Source organism: Ranitomeya imitator, chromosome 9 (assembly GCF_032444005.1).
Source record: "Ranitomeya imitator isolate aRanImi1 chromosome 9, aRanImi1.pri, whole genome shotgun sequence".
In the NCBI taxonomy this organism is placed as follows: Eukaryota; Metazoa; Chordata; class Amphibia; order Anura; family Dendrobatidae; genus Ranitomeya; species Ranitomeya imitator.
Window position 1 is genome coordinate 154,610,989 of NC_091290.1, and position 21,796 is coordinate 154,632,784.

Genomic DNA, 21,796 nt, shown 5'->3' on the forward strand with positions numbered 1-21,796 from the left:
GGACAGCCAGGAGCTCACTGGGTGGGTGATCACAGGAGGACAGCCAGGAGCTCACTGGGTGGGCGATCACAGGAGCAGGACAGTCAGGAGCTCACTGGGTGGGCGATCACAGGAGCAGGACAGCCAGGAGCTCACTGGGTGGGCGATCACAGGAGCAGGACAGCCAGGAGCTCACTGGGTGGGTGATCACAGGAGGAGGACAGCCAGTAGCTCACTGGGTGGGTGATCACAGGAGGACAGCCAGGAGCTCACTGGGTGGGTGATCACAGGAGCATGACTGCCAAGAACAGATCATAATAGGAACAGCATAGTCTTGAGCTCACGCGGTGGTTCATCATAGGAACAGGATGGTCAGAAATTAACACGGTGGGTCGTCATAGGAAAGTCTAGACTTCATTGGGGTTGGGCAAGATAGAAGCAGCAGGACAGACTAGAGCTCACGGGGTGGGTCAAAGGAGTGGGATGGTCTGGAACTTACGTGGGGAGTGATTACAGGACCAGGACAGTAAGAATCTCACCCGGTGGGTCATAGGAGCCGATCAGGAGCTAAGGGGGGGGATCATAATAGGAGCAGGATAGTCTTGGCTCATGGGGTGGGCCATCATAGGAACAGGATAATCAAGAGCTCAGAGGGTAGGTCATTATAGGAATAGGATGATTAGCACTCATTGGGTGGGCTATCGGACACATGGATGGTCTTGACTACATGGGGTGGATCATTATAGGAACGGGATGGTCAGAAATTCATGGGGTGGGTCATCATAGGAAAGAAATGGTCTGGACTTCATGGAGGGTGGCATTATATGAGCAGGACAGTCAGGAGCTCACGGGGTTGTTCCTGATAAAAGGCAGAAGCTAACAAACACATATCAGAGGAACGCACTAGAAAACCTGTCACAGGAACAGTTCAGTCAGGACCTCAAAGGAAAACCTACGAAATGAAAACAGTTGATATTTCACTGGGAGAAGATCCATCATAAGAATGACATAATCAGAAATCAAAATGTTGTTTTAATTATGTTGCGTAATGGGACAGTCAGCACAGAATGACTGTTTAACCTACCGTAAGTCCCACAGCTCGGTGATTCACGTTGCACGTTGACCAACGATTAACATTCACCTTCCCACCTGCTTGGTTACCATCAATCTCCACCATTCTCTGGCTCTATGGAAACAAAGGTGTCAAAGAAACAAGCAGGTGGGAAGGTGCCTACAAATTATTGACCCAGCTGTGAGGCATGGAGCGCCTGTGCTTGGTTTGAACAGTCATTCTGTGCTGCCCGAGCCCGATGATCCAACTAGGACCAGTCCTGCACAGAAACTACAGCAATCACTAAACTATAGTGGCCACGAAGGCCTGCAGGTCGTAAAATAAATGCCATCTTATATGTGCAGGCTATTCACAAGTTCGGAAGCTTTGGGCAGTACAAAGCTTTTCACTTCAATTCTGGATGCTCCGAAACCTGGACTGTGCTTGATAAAGTCTTTTCATGTTCACGGAGGCCGATTACATGGAGGCTATGGCTAATTATGGCACAATTCAAGTCCCAGAGGAATTCCAGGATGGAGCCTTTCAAAAGTTCCTCCATGGGTATAAACTCCAGTACCTGATGGGGAGAGTCCGAGCTCACCAACTGGTCCACCAGCTGCTGTAACTCGTGAAGGCGCTGGAGAGCGGAACTGGGAAGAGGCTGGTAACCACTACACAGGAGTACAGCACTGGTTCCGTGGGTAAGATGGCTAACGGGACAAGAGAAACTGATGACATGAAAGCAATGGCACAAGGTGTACACAATACCAGCAGTAAAGCGGGTAAACGATGACGGAAGTGGCAGAAGGAAGGAGTCACCTGCCTGTAACTGCTGAAAAGCCTGAAGAATCAAGGAGATGAGCTGCTGCTGGTAGACTGGGTGTCCATCATGAAGGACGGAGATGGGTAGATGCAGAGGGGCAAATTCTAGGAATCCTGAAGACAACTGTCTTTGTTGAAGAACCTCAAAGAACGAACATGCCCCACAGACCAGTACTTGATGTCCATCCTCTGCCAGCTCCAACAATGACAACACTACATCTCCTGCTGGCTGAAGCTGACAGGAAAGGCATGAGAATGATGCCAGGGAGGCGATAGGGTCTCCTTCAGAACAACCCTCGATGGTTTCATTATATTTATTGAGCAGTTCAGTGTCACAGAACGAGGAGCTCTGGATCCTCGAGAGCCGCTGCCCCTGGAGGAAGTACCAGTCTTCATGTTTCAATGGATTGCTGGAACCTTGCAGGAAGCAGCCTCTACCCAGGTTACCGGCCATATGTTCCTCCAAGAAGGAGCTGAAGTATCCCTGAGCCACCTTCTCCGGCCATGTCCGAGCTTCCCGCTGCTTCCTCTCATTGTAGGTATCTGTGCGGCGGTTACGACTTCCCACCCACCGCATATTAAAGCTGCAGCCCACCCGCGGCTTCCGAACCAACCAATTTTTCCTGGAAATGTATTTGATCTGGAACCTCTGCAGGTAATAGGAGATAGCAGAGTCGCGCAGAAAATCCAGGTGCAGCTTGTCCTCTGAGCCCATATGTGAGAAAAGTTTCAGGTTCTCCAGGATGGTTTGTGTCTGATGCTTATAAAAGAAAGTGCAGCAATCATGATGGCACTGCAGGAATGACTCTGGGAGGGACTGATGAGGAAACAAGGATTGTGGTCCCACCTCTGCCCCAAAATGTGCTATCATTTTCCTAAGATGCCCTTGGATGGCCTCTTTACCCAAGTAGCCCAAGCACACCACATACACCTCAGAGTTGCCTGCCTTGCTGGTGCCAGGTTTTATTATGTGGACTGTCTGGAAGCAGCAGTTCAGAAGATACATGAGATTTACAGAAGAATGCTGAAACAGAGTGAACATCTTCAAGACAAAGGATCCTCCAAGCCCGAGGGTGACCAGACAGGTGACCACCTCACAGTAGTGCAGAGGATAGACTAGAGTCTCCTGTTCTCCGGGGTTCCCCTGGCAGTCAAAACTGCCATCAGCAGTGACCAGGTGTACAGAGGACATGTTACTGATGAACTTCTGTAACCCCTCCAAGTGTCTGATGTTCATGATGTCCCCAGTGTTGTCTGGGCCAAAGTACCACCAGGGTAAGGTATTAGCAATCAGGCGGTCATCAGCAATCATCACCAGACCATCGTTGGCCTCGTGGTATGGGTTTAGCGTGTTCGCCACCCAGTTCCAGTCACAGCGCTCAGCCACCTGGGTTTTCATGTAGTGGTTGAGGCTGGAGATGAAGGCTCCTGGGGCCTCACACAAGTGTAGGGTGTTCAGCTCAAAGCTCCACAGAGCTGTGTTGGGAAGCAGGGGGTACGAACATAAGATCTCATGAAACTTACACCAGGCCTGAGTGCACAGCTCAGCATTGGCCTGTCTCCGCACCTCAGACACTATTCTCCCAGCTTTGTTGGTGAAGGATGTGTGTTGGTGCCAGGCGTCCAGCTTCTTATCACTCAGAAGGTTCTTCACCTGGTTCAGAGAATCCTTCAGGGCCAGGAAGCGACTAAACTCCTTGTGGTCAGAGCTCAGGATCTCGGAGGCTGCGGGCAGATGCCAGTCTCTCTGCTTGTTGTAGGTGAAGCGCTTATCAAACAGATTCTGGATCTCTGTAGGGAAACCACAGCTGGACATTGTGCCCGGCGGCCTGTGAAAAACAGAAGCTCGTTACCAGCCACACCCAGGAGGTCCGACCTCAACCCCAACAACTGCCCTCCACCCCACAAAAAAAACGACAAAGCATCAGCCCCACTCCACCTTTGTACACAGTGCCCTCCGCCCCACAGATGAAATCGACACCCTCCTGACTGTCCTGCTCATAAACATACGCTAGGCCACTACTCTGTACGCCACACATCCCGCTCCTCCCCTGCACATCACACCGTAGGCTCGGCTCCTCCCCTGTACGCCACGCCGTATACTCCGCTCCTCCCATGTGCGACGCATTGTACGCTCCGCTCCTCCTCCATATGCCTAATCAAACACACCGCACCTCCTCTATAGACAGCGCTGTGCCCCCGCTCCTCCTCTATACGGCGCTGTGCCCCCGCTCCTCCTCTATACGGCGCTGTGCCCCCGCTCCTCTATAGACGGCGCTGTAACCCCCGATCCTCCTCTATACGGCGCTGTGCCCCGCTCCTCCTATATACAGCGCTGTAGCCCCGCTCCTCCTCTATACAGCGCTGTACTCCGCTCCACCTCTATACAGCGCTGTACCCCCGCTCCTCTATACAGCGCTGTACCCTGCTCCTCCTCTACATGGCGCTGTGCCCCCGCTCCTCCTCTATACAGCGCTGTACCCCCGCTCCTCCTCTATAGACGGCGCTGTGCCCCCGCTCCTCCTCTATACGGCACTGTGCCCCGCTCCTCCTATATACAGCGCTGTACCCCCGCTCCTCCTCTATACAGCGCTGTACCCCGCTCCTCCTCTATACAGCGCTGTACCCCCGCTCCTCCTCTATAGACGGCGCTGTGCCCCCGCTCCTCCTCTATACGGCGCTGTGCCCCGCTCCTCCTATATACAGCGCTGTACCCCCGCTCCTCCTCTATACAGCGCTGTACCCTGCTCCTCCTCTATACAGCGCTGTACTCCGCTCCTCCTCTATACGGCGCTGTACTCCGCTCCTCCTCTATACAGCGCTGTACTCCGCTCCTCCTCTATACAGCGCTGTGCCCCGCTCCTCCTCTATACAGCGCTGTACTCCGCTCCTCCTCTATACAGCGCTGTACTCCGCTCCTCCTATATACAGCGCTGTACTCCGCTCCTCCTCTATACAGCGCTGTGCCCCGCTCCTCCTATATACAGCGCTGTGCCCCGCTCCTCCTATATACAGCGCTGTACTCTGCTCCTCCTCTATACGGCGCTGTGCCCCGCTCCTCCTCTATACGGCGCTGTACTCCGCTCCTCCTCTATACGGCGCTGTACTCCGCTCCTCCTCTATACAGCGCTGTACTCCGCTCCTCCTCTATACGGCGCTGTACCCCGCTCCTCCTCTATACGGCGCTGTACTCCGCTCCTCCTCTATACGGCGCTGTACTCCGCTCCTCCTCTATACGGCGCTGTACCCCGCTCCTCCTCTATACGGCGCTGTACCCCCGCTCCTCCTCTATACGGCGCTGTGCCCCCGCTCCTCCTCTATACGGCGCTGTACTCCGCTCATCCTCTATACGGCGCTGTACCCCGCTCCTCCTCTATACAGCGCTGTACCCCGCTCCTCCTCTATACAGCGCTGTACTCCGCTCCTCCTCTATACAGCGCTGTACCCCGCTCCTCCTCTATACGGCGCTGTACCCCGCTCCTCCTCTATACGGCGCTGTACTCCGCTCCTCCTCTATACGGCGCTGTGCCCCGCTCCTCCTCTATACAGCGCTGTACCCCGCTCCTCCTCTATACGGCGCTGTACTCCGCTCCTCCTCTATACGGCGCTGTGCCCCGCTCCTCCTCTATACAGCGCTGTACCCCGCTCCTCCTCTATACGGCGCTGTACTCCGCTCCTCCTCTATACGGCGCTGTGCCCCGCTCCTCCTCTATACAGCGCTGTACTCCGCTCCTCCTCTCCTCCTCTATACGGCGCTGTGCCCCGCTCCTCCTCTATACGGCGCTGTACCCCGCTCCTCCTCTATACAGCGCTGTACTCCGCTCCTCCTCTATACAGCGCTGTACCCCGCTCCTCCTCTATACAGCGCTGTACCCCGCTCCTCCTCTATACAGCGCTGTACCCCGCTCCTCCTCTATACGGCGCTGTACTCCGCTCCTCCTCTATACGGCGCTGTACTCCGCTCCTCCTCTATACAGCGCTGTACTCCGCTCCTCCTCTATACAGCGCTGTACCCCGCTCCTCCTCTATACAGCGCTGTACTCCGCTCCTCCTCTATACAGCGCTGTACTCCGCTCCTCCTCTATACGGCGCTGTACTCCGCTCCTCCTCTATACGGCGCTGTACTCCGCTCCTCCTCTATACGGCGCTGTACTCCGCTCCTCCTCTATACAGCGCTGTACTCCGCTCCTCCTCTATACAGCGCTGTACTCCGCTCCTCCTCTATACGGCGCTGTACTCCGCTCCTCCTCTATACAGCGCTGTACTCCGCTCCTCCTCTATACGGCGCTGTACTCCGCTCCTCCTCTATACGGCGCTGTACTCCGCTCCTCCTCTATACGGCGCTGTACTCCGCTCCTCCTCTATACAGCGCTGTACTCCGCTCCTCCTCTATACAGCGCTGTACTCCGCTCCTCCTCTATACAGCGCTGTACTCCGCTCCTCCTCTATACAGCGCTGTACTCCGCTCCTCCTCTATACGGCGCTGTACTCCGCTCCTCCTCTATACAGCGCTGTACTCCGCTCCTCCTCTATACGGCGCTGTACTCCGCTCCTCCTCTATACAGCGCTGTACCCCGCTCCTCCTCTATACAGCGCTGTACTCCGCTCCTCCTCTATACAGCGCTGTACTCCGCTCCTCCTCTATACAGCGCTGTACCCCGCTCCTCCTCTATACAGCGCTGTACTCCGCTCCTCCTCTATACAGCGCTGTACTCCGCTCCTCCTCTATACAGCGCTGTACTCCGCTCCTCCTCTATACGGCGCTGTACTCCGCTCCTCCTCTATACAGCGCTGTACCCCGCTCCTCCTCTATACAGCGCTGTACTCCGCTCCTCCTCTATACAGCGCTGTACTCCGCTCCTCCTCTATACAGCGCTGTACTCCGCTCCTCCTCTATACAGCGCTGTACTCCGCTCCTCCTCTATACGGCGCTGTACTCCGCTCCTCCTCTATACAGCGCTGTACCCCGCTCCTCCTCTATACAGCGCTGTACTCCGCTCCTCCTCTATACAGCGCTGTACCCCCGCTCCTCTATACAGCGCTGTACCCCGCTCCTCCTCTATACAGCGCTGTACTCCGCTCCTCCTCTATACGGCGCTGTGCCCCGCTCCTCCTCTATACGGCGCTGTACTCCGCTCCTCCTCTATACGGCGCTGTGCCCCGCTCCTCCGGTCAGTGCCGGTATTTCCCGCGTCTCTTCAGGTCTTTACCTTTTTCCTGTCGATCTTCAGTTGAACCCGGAAGTAACGACCAGCAGTCACGTGACGCGCAGCCCTCTTTAATCACGTGAGTGATGTCGTCTCCATAGTAACTGCCGCCCTGAATGAGAGGATCCTGCCCTCGGCGTCCGCTGTGGGGTCTGACTGTTGCCCTCGGCATCCGCTGTGGGGTCTGACTGCCGCCCTCGGCGTCCGCTGTGGGGTCTGACTGCCGCCCTCGGCGTCCGCTGTCGGGTCTGACTGCCGCCCTCGGCGTCCGCTGTGGGGTCTGACTGTTGCCCTCGGCGTCCGCTGTCGGGTCTGACTGCCGCCCTCGGCGTCCGCTGTGGGGTCTGACTGCCGCCCTCGGCGTCCGCTGTCGGGGGTGACTGCCGCCCTCGGCGTCCGCTGTCGGGGGTGACTGCCGCCCTCGGCGTCCGCTGTCGGGTCTGACTGTTGCCCTCGGCGTCCGCTGTGGGGTCTGACTGTTGCCCTCGGCATCCGCTGTGGGGTCTGACTGCCGCCCTCGGCGTCCGCTGTGGGGTCTGACTGCCGCCCTCGGCGTCCGCTGTGGGGTCTGACTGCCGCCCTCGGCGTCCGCTGTGGGGTCTGACTGTTGCCCTCGGCGTCCGCTGTCGGGTCTGGCTGCCGCCCTCGGCGTCCGCTGTGGGGTCTGACTGTTGCCCTCGGCGTCCGCTGTCGGGTCTGACTGCCGCCCTCGGCGTCCGCTGTGGGGTCTGACTGCCGCCCTCGGCGTCCGCTGTCGGGGGTGACTGCCGCCCTCGGCGTCCGCTGTCGGGTCTGACTGCCGCCCTCGGCGTCCGCTGTCGGGGGTGACTGCCGCTCTCGGCGTCCGCTGTCGGGGGTGACTGCCGCTCTCGGCGTCCGCTGTGGGGTCTGACTGCCGCCCTCGGCGTCCGCTGTCGGGGGTGACTGCCGCTCTCGGCGTCCGCTGTGGGGTCTGACTGCCGCCCTCGGCGTCCGCTGTCGGGTCTGACTGCCGCCCTCGGCGTCCGCTGTGGGGTCTGACTGCCGCCCTCGGCGTCCGCTGTCGGGGGTGACTGCCGCTCTCGGCGTCCGCTGTGGGGTACGACTGCTGCACTCCGCTTCCGATGTCGGGTCTTACTCCTGCCCTCAGCGTTATAATATGATTTTTAGTTGTCCCTGTTCGCACACCATTGTGGGCTCTGACCCCTTTTCTCTGTGTTTCTGCTGGCAGAGATGTGTATGTGGATCCCAAATCCCTCATGTCCCCCCCACAAGAATTTTTATTGCGCTTGTAGCTGCACAAATCTCCCTCCAGCTGAACCTGGTCTGATATTCCTCTGAAGACAGGAGGTTCTTTGTTCTATTATAGTAAGATATTGGGCCACCCATTTGCTAGAAAAATAATAAGTACATATTGCTAACTTCCATCTGTAGATCTGTCAACCACTGTAACCACTAGCAGCTAAACACAACGAGTAAAAAGTATGGATTTTTCCGGAACCGTGTGGAACTAGGACGAATTTGGTATCAATAGAGAGCTAATTTTAATACAAGATGGATGAGGTGTGTGTTATGACTGACAGATTCTCAAGCGAAGATATGAGAGTTACAAGAATTGTGAGAAAAACTGTACAGCTGAGGAGAGGGGAAGGCGATGTTAACTCAACCCATTTAGTGATGTCACAAGGCTGCAGTTATAAGTTTCTGCACTTCACCCAGCAGTCTTGCCTGAGGAGCTGTTACAGCAGGTCTTATCTCATGAACTGGGACATTTGGGGCTCCGCCTACCAGCATGGTTGCCTGAGATGATCTGAGCACATGTGAGTTTTATCTTTCTTCTTTAATCCATGTTATTTTATAATTGCTGTGTACATACATACTTTGCCTCATATTGTAACATCTTTATATACCTTTTTATAAACACTGCTTGATCTTTATGGAGTAAAATACCAGCTTTGTTCCCCTGTTCTAAAACGTACCCTAAGTCTTCTGAAGGGAATTACGCTACTGTTTTGGGTTAGCTTCGGACCCGTTAATCGAAGCTGGTGGTGGCATACCTTGTCCTGCGCTTTTGGGAGTCGTTGTAGCGACGGCGGCATTGATAATTATTGTTCCTGCCTGAGTGGGAGTAGTTATATCGCCCTCGCTGCAGCGTGCCCAATAGCCATTACATAGCAGGCAGCCTTTCTGGCGACAAATTACCTTGGGTGCAGTACCTAATCTGACCTGAGGATAAGGGGGTGCCAGAGAGCTGCAAGTTTACAAGCGGAACTGTAAAGCGGGATATACATAAATCCCTGCACTTCGTGTTATACTGCAGAGCAGTGGGATATCTAAAATAAGCCCCTGCGGTAAATTGAGAGGTCAGTAGCCTTGTTTGTGTTTTCATCACATTGGAGGGATAATTAAAATAAGCCCCCCCTGCACAAGTGATAACCGTGGGCTGGCCAAAGGTCACCCCGATCGTGACGTATTGACAGTGACGCTGTGAATCTGATGACTGCCCTCAGCGTCCAATGTCAGGTAGGACTACTGCCCTCAGCGTCCACTGTCGGGTCTGACTGCCGCCCTCGGCGTCCGCTGTGGGGTCTGGCTGCCGCCCTCGGCGTCCGCTGTCGGGTCTGGCTGCCGCCCTCGGCGTCCGCTGTGGGGTCTGACTGTTGCCCTCGGCATCCGCTGTCGGGTCTGACTGCCGTCCTCGGCGTCCGCTGTGGGGTCTGACTGCCGCCCTCGGCGTCCGCTGTCGGGTCTGGCTGCCGCCCTCGGCGTCCGCTGTGGGGTCTGACTGTTGCCCTCGGCGTCCGCTGTCGGGTCTGGCTGCCGCCCTCGGCGTCCGCTGTGGGGTCTGACTGTTGCCCTCGGCGTCCGCTGTCGGGTCTGACTGCCGCCCTCGGCGTCCGCTGTGGGGTCTGACTGTTGCCCTCGGCGTCCGCTGTGGGGTCTGACTGTTGCCCTCGGCGTCCGCTGTCGGGTCTGACTGCCGCCCTCGGCGTCCGCTGTCGGGTCTGACTGCCGCCCTCGGCGTCCGCTGTCGGGTCTGACTGCCGCCCTCGGCGTCCGCTGTGGGGTCTGGCTGCCACCCTCAGCGTCCGCTGTCGGGTCTGACTGCCGCCCTCGGCGTCCGCTGTCGGGTCTGACTGCCGCCCTCGGCGTCCGCTGTCGGGTCTGACTGCCGCCCTCGGCGTCCGCTGTGGGGTCTGACTGCCGCCCTCGGCGTCCGCTGTCGGGGGTGACTGCCGCTCTCGGCGTCCGCTGTGGGGTACGACTGCTGCACTCCGCTTCCGATGTCGGGTCTTACTCCTGCCCTCAGCGTTATAATATGATTTTTAGTTGTCCCTGTTCGCACACCATTGTGGGCTCTGACCCCTTTTCTCTGTGTTTCTGCTGGCAGAGATGTGTATGTGGATCCCAAATCCCTCATGTCCCCCCCACAAGAATTTTTATTGCGCTTGTAGCTGCACAAATCTCCCTCCAGCTGAAACTGGTCTGATATCCCTCTGAAGACAGGAGGTTCTTTGTTCTATTATAGTAAGATATTGGGCCACCCATTTGCTAGAAAAATAATAAGTACATATTGCTAACTTCCATCTGTAGATCTGTCAACCACTGTAACCACTAGCAGCTAAACACAACGAGTAAAAAGTATGGATTTTTCCGGAACCGTGTGGAACTAGGACGAATTTGGTATCAATAGAGAGCTAATTTTAATACAAGATGGATGAGGTGTGTGTTATGACTCTGACAGATTCTCAAGCGAAGATATGAGAGTTACAAGAATTGTGAGAAAAACTGTACAGCTGAGGAGAGGGGAAGGCGATGTTAACTCAACCCATTTAGTGATGTCACAAGGCTGCAGTTATAAGTTTCTGCACTTCACCCAGCAGTCTTGCCTGAGGAGCTGTTACAGCAGGTCTTATCTCATGAACTGGGACATTTGGGGCTCCGCCTACCAGCATGGTTGCCTGAGATGATCTGAGCACATGTGAGTTTTATCTTTCTTCTTTAATCCATGTTATTTTATAATTGCTGTGTACATACATACTTTGCCTCATATTGTAACATCTTTATATACCTTTTTATAAACACTGCTTGATCTTTATGGAGTAAAATACCAGCTTTGTTCCCCTGTTCTAAAACGTACCCTAAGTCTTCTGAAGGGAATTACGCTACTGTTTTGGGTTAGCTTCGGACCCGTTAATCGAAGCTGGTGGTGGCATACCTTGTCCTGCGCTTTTGGGAGTCGTTGTAGCGACGGCGGCATTGATAATTATTGTTCCTGCCTGAGTGGGAGTAGTTATATCGCCCTCGCTGCAGCGTGCCCAATAGCCATTACATAGCAGGCAGCCTTTCTGGCGACAAATTACCTTGGGTGCAGTACCTAATCTGACCTGAGGATAAGGGGGTGCCAGAGAGCTGCAAGTTTACAAGCGGAACTGTAAAGCGGGATATACATAAATCCCTGCACTTCGTGTTATACTGCAGAGCAGTGGGATATCTAAAATAAGCCCCTGCGGTAAATTGAGAGGTCAGTAGCCTTGTTTGTGTTTTCATCACATTGGAGGGATAATTAAAATAAGCCCCCCCTGCACAAGTGATAACCGTGGGCTGGCCAAAGGTCACCCCGATCGTGACGTATTGACAGTGACGCTGTGAATCTGATGACTGCCCTCAGCGTCCAATGTCAGGTAGGACTACTGCCCTCAGCGTCCACTGTCGGGTCTGACTACTGCCCTCAACGTCCACTGTCCGGTCTGACTACTGCCCTCAGCGTCCACTGTCGGGTCTGACTACTGCCCTGATCGTGCACGATCGGGGCTGTCACGATAATGTAAAAATGCCATGGTCTGAGTAATTTTCTAGAAGGTCCATGGTTCTAGACACACGCTGCGATTTCACTCCCTCCTGCTATACAGCTGTAATGTGAGACCAGCGTGCCAGCAGCCTTCACTGAGCAGTTTTATGGCCTTAAACTGAAAGGACAAATAGAAGCACATGGAAAAAAACAAGGTTTCTATGTCCTTACAAATGTAAATATACCACCCAGTGGCGTAACTACAAAGTTATGGGCCCCGGTGCGAACTTTCAAATGGGGCCCCCCACCATGCCAAAATATTTTCCACCCAAATTCACATTTTCCCTATTAATATTGCACACTATAGCTTTATTGCAAAGTTGTATAGTGTGACCTCAGTTGCATAACTATCCAGGGCCCCATCCTGGCATATATTTGTCCCCCGTACTGCCATTGTTATGTAATGTATAAAAGAAAATAAACCATTATACTCATCAGGGGCTAACATAGAAGTCATGGGGATCCATATGAGAAGTATAATGCACCCCCATAGTACTCCTTATAGTATAATACACTCCCCATAGTCCCCCATATAGTATTGTACACTCCTCAGACCTCCATATAGTATAATACACTCCTCCGTATATTAAAATACACTCCTCATAGTGCTCCATATAGCATAATACTCTTCGTAGTGCTCCATATAGTATAATACACTGCTCAGTCCTCCATATAGTATAATACACCCCTCATAGTCCTCCATATAGTATAATACACTCCTCAGTCCTCCATTTAGTCTTACACACTCCACATAGTCCTCCATATATTAAAATACACTGCTCAGTCCTCCATATAGTATAATACACTGCTCATAGTGCTCCATATAGTATAATGCACCGCCATCGTCATCCATGTTGTACAATTCACTTCCCATAGTATAATACACCCCATAGTTCTTCATATAGTATAATATATTCCCCATAGTCCTCAATTCAGTATAATGCAGCCCACATATAGTATAATACAGCCACCCCACAGAGTATACTGCAGCCCTGCCATACAATACAATGTAACCCCCATAGAATATAATGCAGCCCCCCTCACAGTGTAATGCAGCCCCTCCATACAGGGGCAGTGAGAAAGACATGAGCAAATGGTGACTAGGGGGCAGGGGACAAGGACACAAGGGGAGTAGGGGAGACAGGCACAATGGTAACATAGGGGGGCTAGGGAGCAAGGAAGACAGGCACAAGGGGACACGTGGGGGCTAGGAGGCAGGGGAGAAGGTTACAAGGGGACTAGTGGGCAAGGGAGACAGACACAAGGGGACAAGGGAGACTGGCACAAGGGGACACACAGGGACTAGTTGGCCAGGGAGACTGAGAAGGGGACACACAGGGACTAATAGGCAAGGAAGACTGGCACACAGGGACAAGGGACACAAGCATAAGGGGACAAGGGAGACAGGCGCAAGGGGACACACAGGGACTAGTGGGCAAGGGACACTGACACAAGGCTACACACGGGGACAAGGGATAGAAGCACAAGGGGACTCATAGGGACTAAGAGGAAGGGGAGAAGGGCACAATGGGACACACGGGGACTAGGGTGCAATGGAGACATGCACAAGAGGACACAAGGGGACTCCGAGGGCAGAGTAGATAGGGACGCAAGGGGACAGAGGAAGATGGGGGGAGGGGGGGAGACTTGGGAGGAGGGAAGAAGGGGGGCACAGGGATTACAAGGACGGTAGATGGAGAACACACGGTGAGAAATGGGACAGGGGAGACTTGAGAGCAGGGCAGACGAGTCACACGGGGACAAGGGGCAGGGAATGCATGGGGGGTGCAGGAGGACTCAGGGCATGGGAGATGAGGAGCATTGGGAGACCAGGGGAGGAGGAACAAGGTGTGTACGGGGAGCCCAGAGGAGCACCATGACCTGAACCTGGGGACCTACTAGGACATGGGGCACGGGACAGCAGGGACGAAACGGGGCTGGTGTCACAGGGGGCCAGGGACGCTGGGGGCCGAGACGGCGACACACGGGCAGCAGACACACCTCACTTCCGCCGGTCCCGTACACCTTCATGTTCATCCCCGGATCCTCCATATGGCTGAGCCGCTGCGGCATCCCCCTCCTGGGCTTTGGTCCATGTGCCCCCCACTAGCTCCAGAACCGCCTGTTCCCGGTCCCAGCAGCCGCCACAGGCTTTGCCAATATGGCGGCCACCATCACCTGTGCAGATGCTGCACTGCCTTGGCCCCACACACAGCGGGTGCGCGATGAAGTGATGTCATCACGCACCCGCAGTGTCAAAGGCAGAGGGGAATGATGGGAGAGGGAGCATCAGCTGACGCTCTCTCCTCCATCATTGCTTTGAACTGTACCGGCATCATAAACGCCGGTATAGTTCACTGCGGCGGCTGCGACGGGGGCAGTCGGGTGCCTCTGACCTATCGGGCCCCTGACTTGCCAGTCTGTCGTAGTTACACCCCTGCCTCACACACACTACAGATATCACACACACTACAGATATCACACACACACACTACAGATATCACACACACACTACAGATATCACACACACACTACAGATGTCATACACACACTACATATATAACACGCACTACAGATATCACACACACACTACAGATGACACACACACTACAGATATCACACACACACTACATATATAACACGCACTACAGATATCACACACACACTACAGATATCACACACACACTACAGATATCACACACACACTACAGATATCACACACACACTACAGATATCACACACACACTACAGATATCACACACACACTACAGATATCACACACACACTACAGATGTCATACACACACTACATATATAACACACGCACTACAGATATCACACACACACTACATATATAACACACGCACTACAGATATCACACACACTACATATATAACCACACCTCCCAACTTTTGAAGCTGGGAAAGAGGGACAAAGTTAGCAGCGCGCAACGCGCGCCGCGGCAAATTTTAGGCCACGCCTCTGACCACACCCATTCACTAGTCACACCCATATCCACGTCTCAACCACACCCATTTAGCACTGCTGATCACACTGTTCATAAAGAATAATTATAAACAAAAAAATATGGCCACACAGTGCTCCATACTGTATAATGGCCACACATGATGCTCCATACTGTATAATGGCCACACATGATGCTCCATACTGTATAATGGCCACACATGATGCTCAATACTGTATAATGGCCACACAGTGCTCCATACTGTATAATGGCCGCACATGATGCTCAATACTGTATAACGACCCCACATGATGCTCAATACTGTATAATGGCCACACATAATGCTCCATACTGTATAATTGCCGCACATGATGCTCAATACTGTATAATGACCGCACATGATGCTCCATACTGTATAATGGCCACACATGATGCTCCATACTGTATAACAGCCACACATGATGCTACATACTGTATAACGGCCACACATGGTGCTCCATACTGTATAACGGCCACACATGACGCTCCATACTGTATAACGACCCCACATGATGCTCAATACTGTATAATGGCCACACATAATGCTCCATACTGTATAATGGCCGCACATGACGCTCCATACTGTATAATTGCCGCACATGATGCTCAATACTGTATAATGACCGCACATGATGCTCCATACTGTATAATGACCGCACATGATGCTCCATACTGTATAACGGCCACACATGATGCTCCATACTGTATAACAGCCACACATGATGCTACATACTGTATAACGGCCACACATGATGCTACATACTGTATAACGGCCACACATGATGCTCCATACTGTATAACGACCCCACATGATGCTCAATACTGTATAATGGCCACACATAATGCTCCATACTGTATAATGGCCGCACATGACGCTCCATACTGTATAATGACCCTACATGACGCTCAATACTGTATAACGGCCCCACATAACGCTCCATACTGTATAATGGCCCCACATAACGCTCCATACTGTATAATGGCCCCACATGATGCTCCATACTGTATAATGGCCCCACATGATGCTCCATACTGTATAATGGCCCCACATGATGCTCCATACTGTATAATGGCCCCACATGATGCTCCATACTGTATAATGGCCCCACATGATGCTCCATACTGTATAATGATCGCACATGATGCTCCATACTGTATAATGATCGCACATGATGCTCCATACTGTATAATGACCGCACATGATGCTCCATACTGTATAACAGCCACACATGATGCTACATACTGTATAACGGCCACACATGATGCTACATACTGTATAACGGCCACACATGATGCTCCATACTGTATAACGACCCCACATGATGCTCAATACTGTATAATGGCCACACATAATGCTCCATACTGTATAATGGCCGCACATGACGCTCCATACTGTATAATTGCCGCACATGATGCTCAATACTGTATAATGACCGCACATGATGCTCCATACTGTATAATGACCGCACATGATGCTCCATACTGTATAACGGCCACACATGATGCTCCATACTGTATAACAGCCACACATGATGCTACATACTGTATAACGGCCACACATGATGCTACATACTGTATAACGGCCACACATGATGCTCCATACTGTATAACGACCCCACATGATGCTCAATACTGTATAATGGCCACACATAATGCTCCATACTGTATAATGGCCGCACATGACGCTCCATACTGTATAATGACCCTACATGACGCTCAATACTGTATAACGGCCCCACATAACGCTCCATACTGTATAATGGCCCCACATAACGCTCCATACTGTATAATGGCCCCACATGATGCTCCATACTGTATAATGGCCCCACATGATGCTCCATACTGTATAATGGCCCCACATGATGCTCCATACTGTATAATGGCCCCACATGATGCTCCATACTGTATAATGGCCCCACATGATGCTCCATACTGTATAATGATCGCACATGATGCTCCATACTGTATAATGATCGCACATGATGCTCCATACTGTATAATGACCGCACATGATGCTCCATACTGTATAACAGCCACACATGATGCTACATACTGTATAACGGCCACACATGATGCTACATACTGTATAACGGCCACACATGATGCTCCATACTGTATAACGACCCCACATGATGCTCAATACTGTATAATGGCCACACATGATGCTCCATACTGTATAATGGCCCCACATGATGCTCCATACTGTATAATGGCCCCACATGATGCTCCATACTGTATAATGGCCCCACATGATGCTCCATACTGTATAATGGCCCCACATGATGCTCCATACTGTATAATGGCCCCACATGATGCTCCATACTGTATAATGGCCCCACATGATGCTCCATACTGTATAATGGCCCCACATGATGCTCCATACTGTATAATGGCCCCACATGATGCTCCATACTGTATAATGGCCCCACATGATGCTCCATACTGTATAATGGCCCCACATGATGCTCCATACTGTATAATGATCGCACATGATGCTCCATACTGTATAATGATCGCACATGATGCTCCATACTGTATAATGATCGCACATGATGCTCCATACTGTATATTGGCCGCACATGATACTTCGTACCGTATAATGGCCACACATAGCTACTCCTACACACGTGGCTGCGCTCCGTACACTTTGCATACACGGCTCCGCTCCATACACACGGCTCCACTCCATACATCTCAAACACACACGGCTCCGTTCCGTTCACCTCGTACACATTCAGCTCCGCTCCATACACCTCATACACACACTGCTCCGCTCCATACATCTCGTACACACGGCACTACGTACACCTCATACACACACCGCTCCGCTCCATACACATTGCAGAAGCTACTCCGCTCCGTATACCTTGCACACACACGGCTCTGCTGCGTACACCTCATACACATACGACTCCTCTCCATACATCTCGTTCACACGGCTCCACTCCGTACACCTCGTACACACACGGCTCCGCTCTATACACATTGCACACACTGCTCCGCTCCGTATACCTTGCACACACATGGCTCTGCTCTGTACACCTCGTACACACGTGGCTCTGCTCTGTACACCTCGTACACACTCGGCTGCGCTCCGTACACCTCATGCACACGGCTCCGTACACCTCATACACACGCGGCTGCGCTCCGTACACCTCATGCACACTGCTCCGTACACCCCTTACACACACGGCTCAGCTCCATACACCTCATACACACACGGCTCTGCTACATCCACCCTGTAAACACCTCCTGACCTCACACATACGCTGCCTTACCCTCCTCAGACGCCATGGCAACCAGCAAAGTCTTGTACACGGAGGTCCTCCTCCCGAATCCGATCATGTGACCCCTGACTCCTCCCATCCTGTGACCTCATCACAGGTCCTGTGCACAGAGCAGCCATTATGTGCTGCTGTGCTGGCCGGGTGCAGGGAGCTCTCAGCTGACCGACCGGGTGATTCACATACCTCCCAACCAGTGCGTGACAATTAATGTCCCGCCCGGGATCGCGGGGCTGACTGTCAAAATCAGGACAGTCCCGCTGGATCCGGGACGGGAGGTATGATATAACACACACACACACACACCTACCTCTCTGGTAAAGGGGAGGCTGATATTAACCTGCAGCTCCTCAGCGTCTCCTGCTTGCACACCGCTGTCATGTCCCGCCCCTCCCCCGCTCTCCCCTTCAGTCCCGGGGCTCAGAGCAGGAGACGCTGTCACAGTCTCACAGTGCTGACTGCTGGAGCTGCTTCCAAGTTCCTCTCCCATACCCCGGCTGCCCCCTCCCCCTAGATAAGCCTGGGACTGTTGCCGTGCGGAGGGATCTCCTCCTGCACTGCAACATGGTGTCGGCCGATGCCTCTGACCTGCCGGGCGGAGGGCCGCTGACCAGCCGGGCCCCGTCGCAATGGCGACCGCTGCGACCGCGGTAGTTACTCCACTGATACCACCGGTTAATGATAGAAGTGGGACAAATACATTTTTGACATGTGCCTCAGTAGAACTACCAGCCAGTGAGTTTTCTAGGTTCCAGAACCAGCACAATTGACAAACGGATTACTACATAATTGGGTCACCCAGCTACCCCATGTCTATACTTAAACGAACCCCTGTGTCACGCTGAGCATAAGGACATGGGTGTCGTCTTTCTACGAAGTTCATGCGGCAAGATATGCGGGATGATGGTTTTTCAATCCTCAAGAAAGAGAAGTGCATTCCATAGCTCTGCCCACCCCATGAGGTCATCCAGGGAGGGAGACCCTTTGGTTTGGGCAAAGGTATAAAGCTCCGCCCTATATACTGCACTATACACACCCGCTCCGCCCTATATACTGCACTATACACACCCGCTCCGCCCTATATACTGCACTATACACACCCGCTCCGCCCTATATACTGTACTATACACACCCGCTCCGCCCTATATACTGTACTATACACACCCGCTCCGCCCTATACACTGCACTATACACACCCGCTCCGCCCTATATACTGCACTATACACACCCGCTCCGCCCTATATACTGCACTATACACACCCGCTCCGCCCTATATACTGTACTATACACACCCGCTCCGCCCTATATACTGCACTATACACACCCGCTCCCCCCTATATACTGCACTATACACACCCGCTCCGCCCTATATACTGCACTATACACACCCGCTCCCCCCTATATACTGCACTATACACACCCGCTCCGCCCTATATACTGCACTATACACACCCGCTCCGCCCTATATACTGTACTATACACACCCGCTCCGCCCTATATACTGCACTATACATACCCGCTCCGCCCTATATACTGCACTATACACACCCGCTCCGCCCTATATACTGCACTATACACACCCGCTCTGCCCTATATACTGTACTATACACACCCGCTCCGCCCTATATACTGCACTATACACACCCGCTCTGCCCTATATACTGTACTATACACACCCGCTCTGCCCTATATACTGTACTGTACACACCCCGCTCCGCCCTATATACTGCACTATACACACCCGCTCCGCCCTATATACTGCACTATACATACCCGCTCCCCCCTATATACTGCACTATACACACCCGCTCCCCCCTATATACTGCACTATACACACCCGCTCCCCCCTATATACTGCACTATACACACCCGCTCCGCCCTATATACTGCACTATACACACCCGCTCCGCCCTATATACTATACTGTACTATACACACCCGCTCCGCCCTATATACTGCACTATACACACCCCGCTCCGCCCTATATACTATACTGTACTATACACACCCGCTCCGCCCTATATACTGTACTATACACACCCGCTCCCCCTATATACTGCACTATACACACCCCGATCCGCCCTATATACTGCACTATACACACCCCGCTCCGCCCTATATACTGCACTATACACACCCCGCTCCGCCCTATATACTGCACTATACACACCCCGCTCCGCCCTATATACTGCACTATACACACCCCGCTCCGCCCTATATACTGCACTATACACACCCCGCTCCGCCCTATATACTACACTATACACACCCGCTCCGTCCTATATACTGCACTATACACACCCGCTCTGCCCTATATACTGCACTATACACACCCGCTCCGCCCTATATGCTGCACTATACACACCCGCTCCGCCCTATATACTATACTGTACTATACACACCCGCTCCGCCCTATATACTGCACTATACACACCCCGCTCCGCCCTATATACTATACTGTACTATACACACCCGCTCCGCCCTATATACTGTACTATACACACCCGCTCCCCCTATATACTGCACTATACACACCCCGCTCCGCCCTATATACTGCACTATACACACCCGCTCCGCCCTATATACTGCACTATACACACCCGCTCCGCCCTATATACTGCACTAAACATACCCGCTCCCCCCTATATACTGCACTATACACACCCGCTCCCCACTATATACTGCACTATACACACCCGCTCCCCCCTATATACTGCACTATACACACCCGCTCCGCCCTATATACTGCACTATACACACCCGCTCCTCCCTATATACTATACTGTACTATACACACCCGCTCCACCCTATATACTGCACTATACACACCCCGCTCTGCCCTATATACTGCACTATACACACCCCGCTCCGCCCTATATACTGCACTATACACACCCGCTCCCCCCTATATACTGCACTATACACACCCGCTCCGCCCTATATACTGCACTATACACACCCGCTCCTCCCTATATACTATACTGTACTATACACACCCGCTCCGCCCTATATACTGCACTATACACACCCCGCTCCGCCCTATATACTGCACTATACACACCCCGCTCCGCCCTATATACTGCACTATACACACCCCGCTCCGCCCTATATACTGCACTATACACACCCGCTCCGCCCTATATACTGCACTATACACACCCCGCTCCGCCCTATATACTGCACTATACACACCCGCTCCGCCCTATATACTGTACTATACACACCCCGCTCCGCCCTATATACTGCACTATACACACCCCGCTCCGCCCTATATACTGCACTATACACACCCCGCTCCGCCCTATATACTGCACTATACACACCCCGCTCCGCCCTATATACTGCACTATACACACCCCGCTCCGCCCTATATACTGCACTATACACACCCCGCTCCGCCCTATATACTGCTCTATACACACCCCGCTCTGCCCTATATACTGCACTATACACACCCCGCTCCGCCCTATGTACTGCACTATACACACCCCGCTCCGCCCTATGTACTGCACTATACACACCCGCTCCCCCCTATGTACTGCACTATACACACCCGCTCCGCCCTATATACTGCACTATACACACCCCGCTCCTCCCTATATTCTATACTGTACTATAC

The 21,796-nt window shown here is 52.9% G+C and overlaps 1 protein-coding gene across 1 annotated transcript; it reads right to left on the reverse strand.

Annotated features, from left to right (window-relative positions):
- Positions 1–991: 991 nt before the first annotated feature.
- CMTR2 (cap methyltransferase 2) lies at positions 992–7,114 on the reverse strand. Its single transcript, XM_069739548.1, has 2 exons — positions 7,063–7,114; positions 992–3,681 (listed from the first exon to the last, which is right to left on the reverse strand). Exon 2 carries the CDS (start codon positions 3,666–3,668, stop codon positions 1,437–1,439), a length of 2,232 nt encoding a protein of 743 aa, XP_069595649.1. The 5' UTR covers positions 3,669–3,681; positions 7,063–7,114; the 3' UTR covers positions 992–1,436.
- Between the last annotated feature and the right edge of the window lie 14,682 nt (positions 7,115–21,796).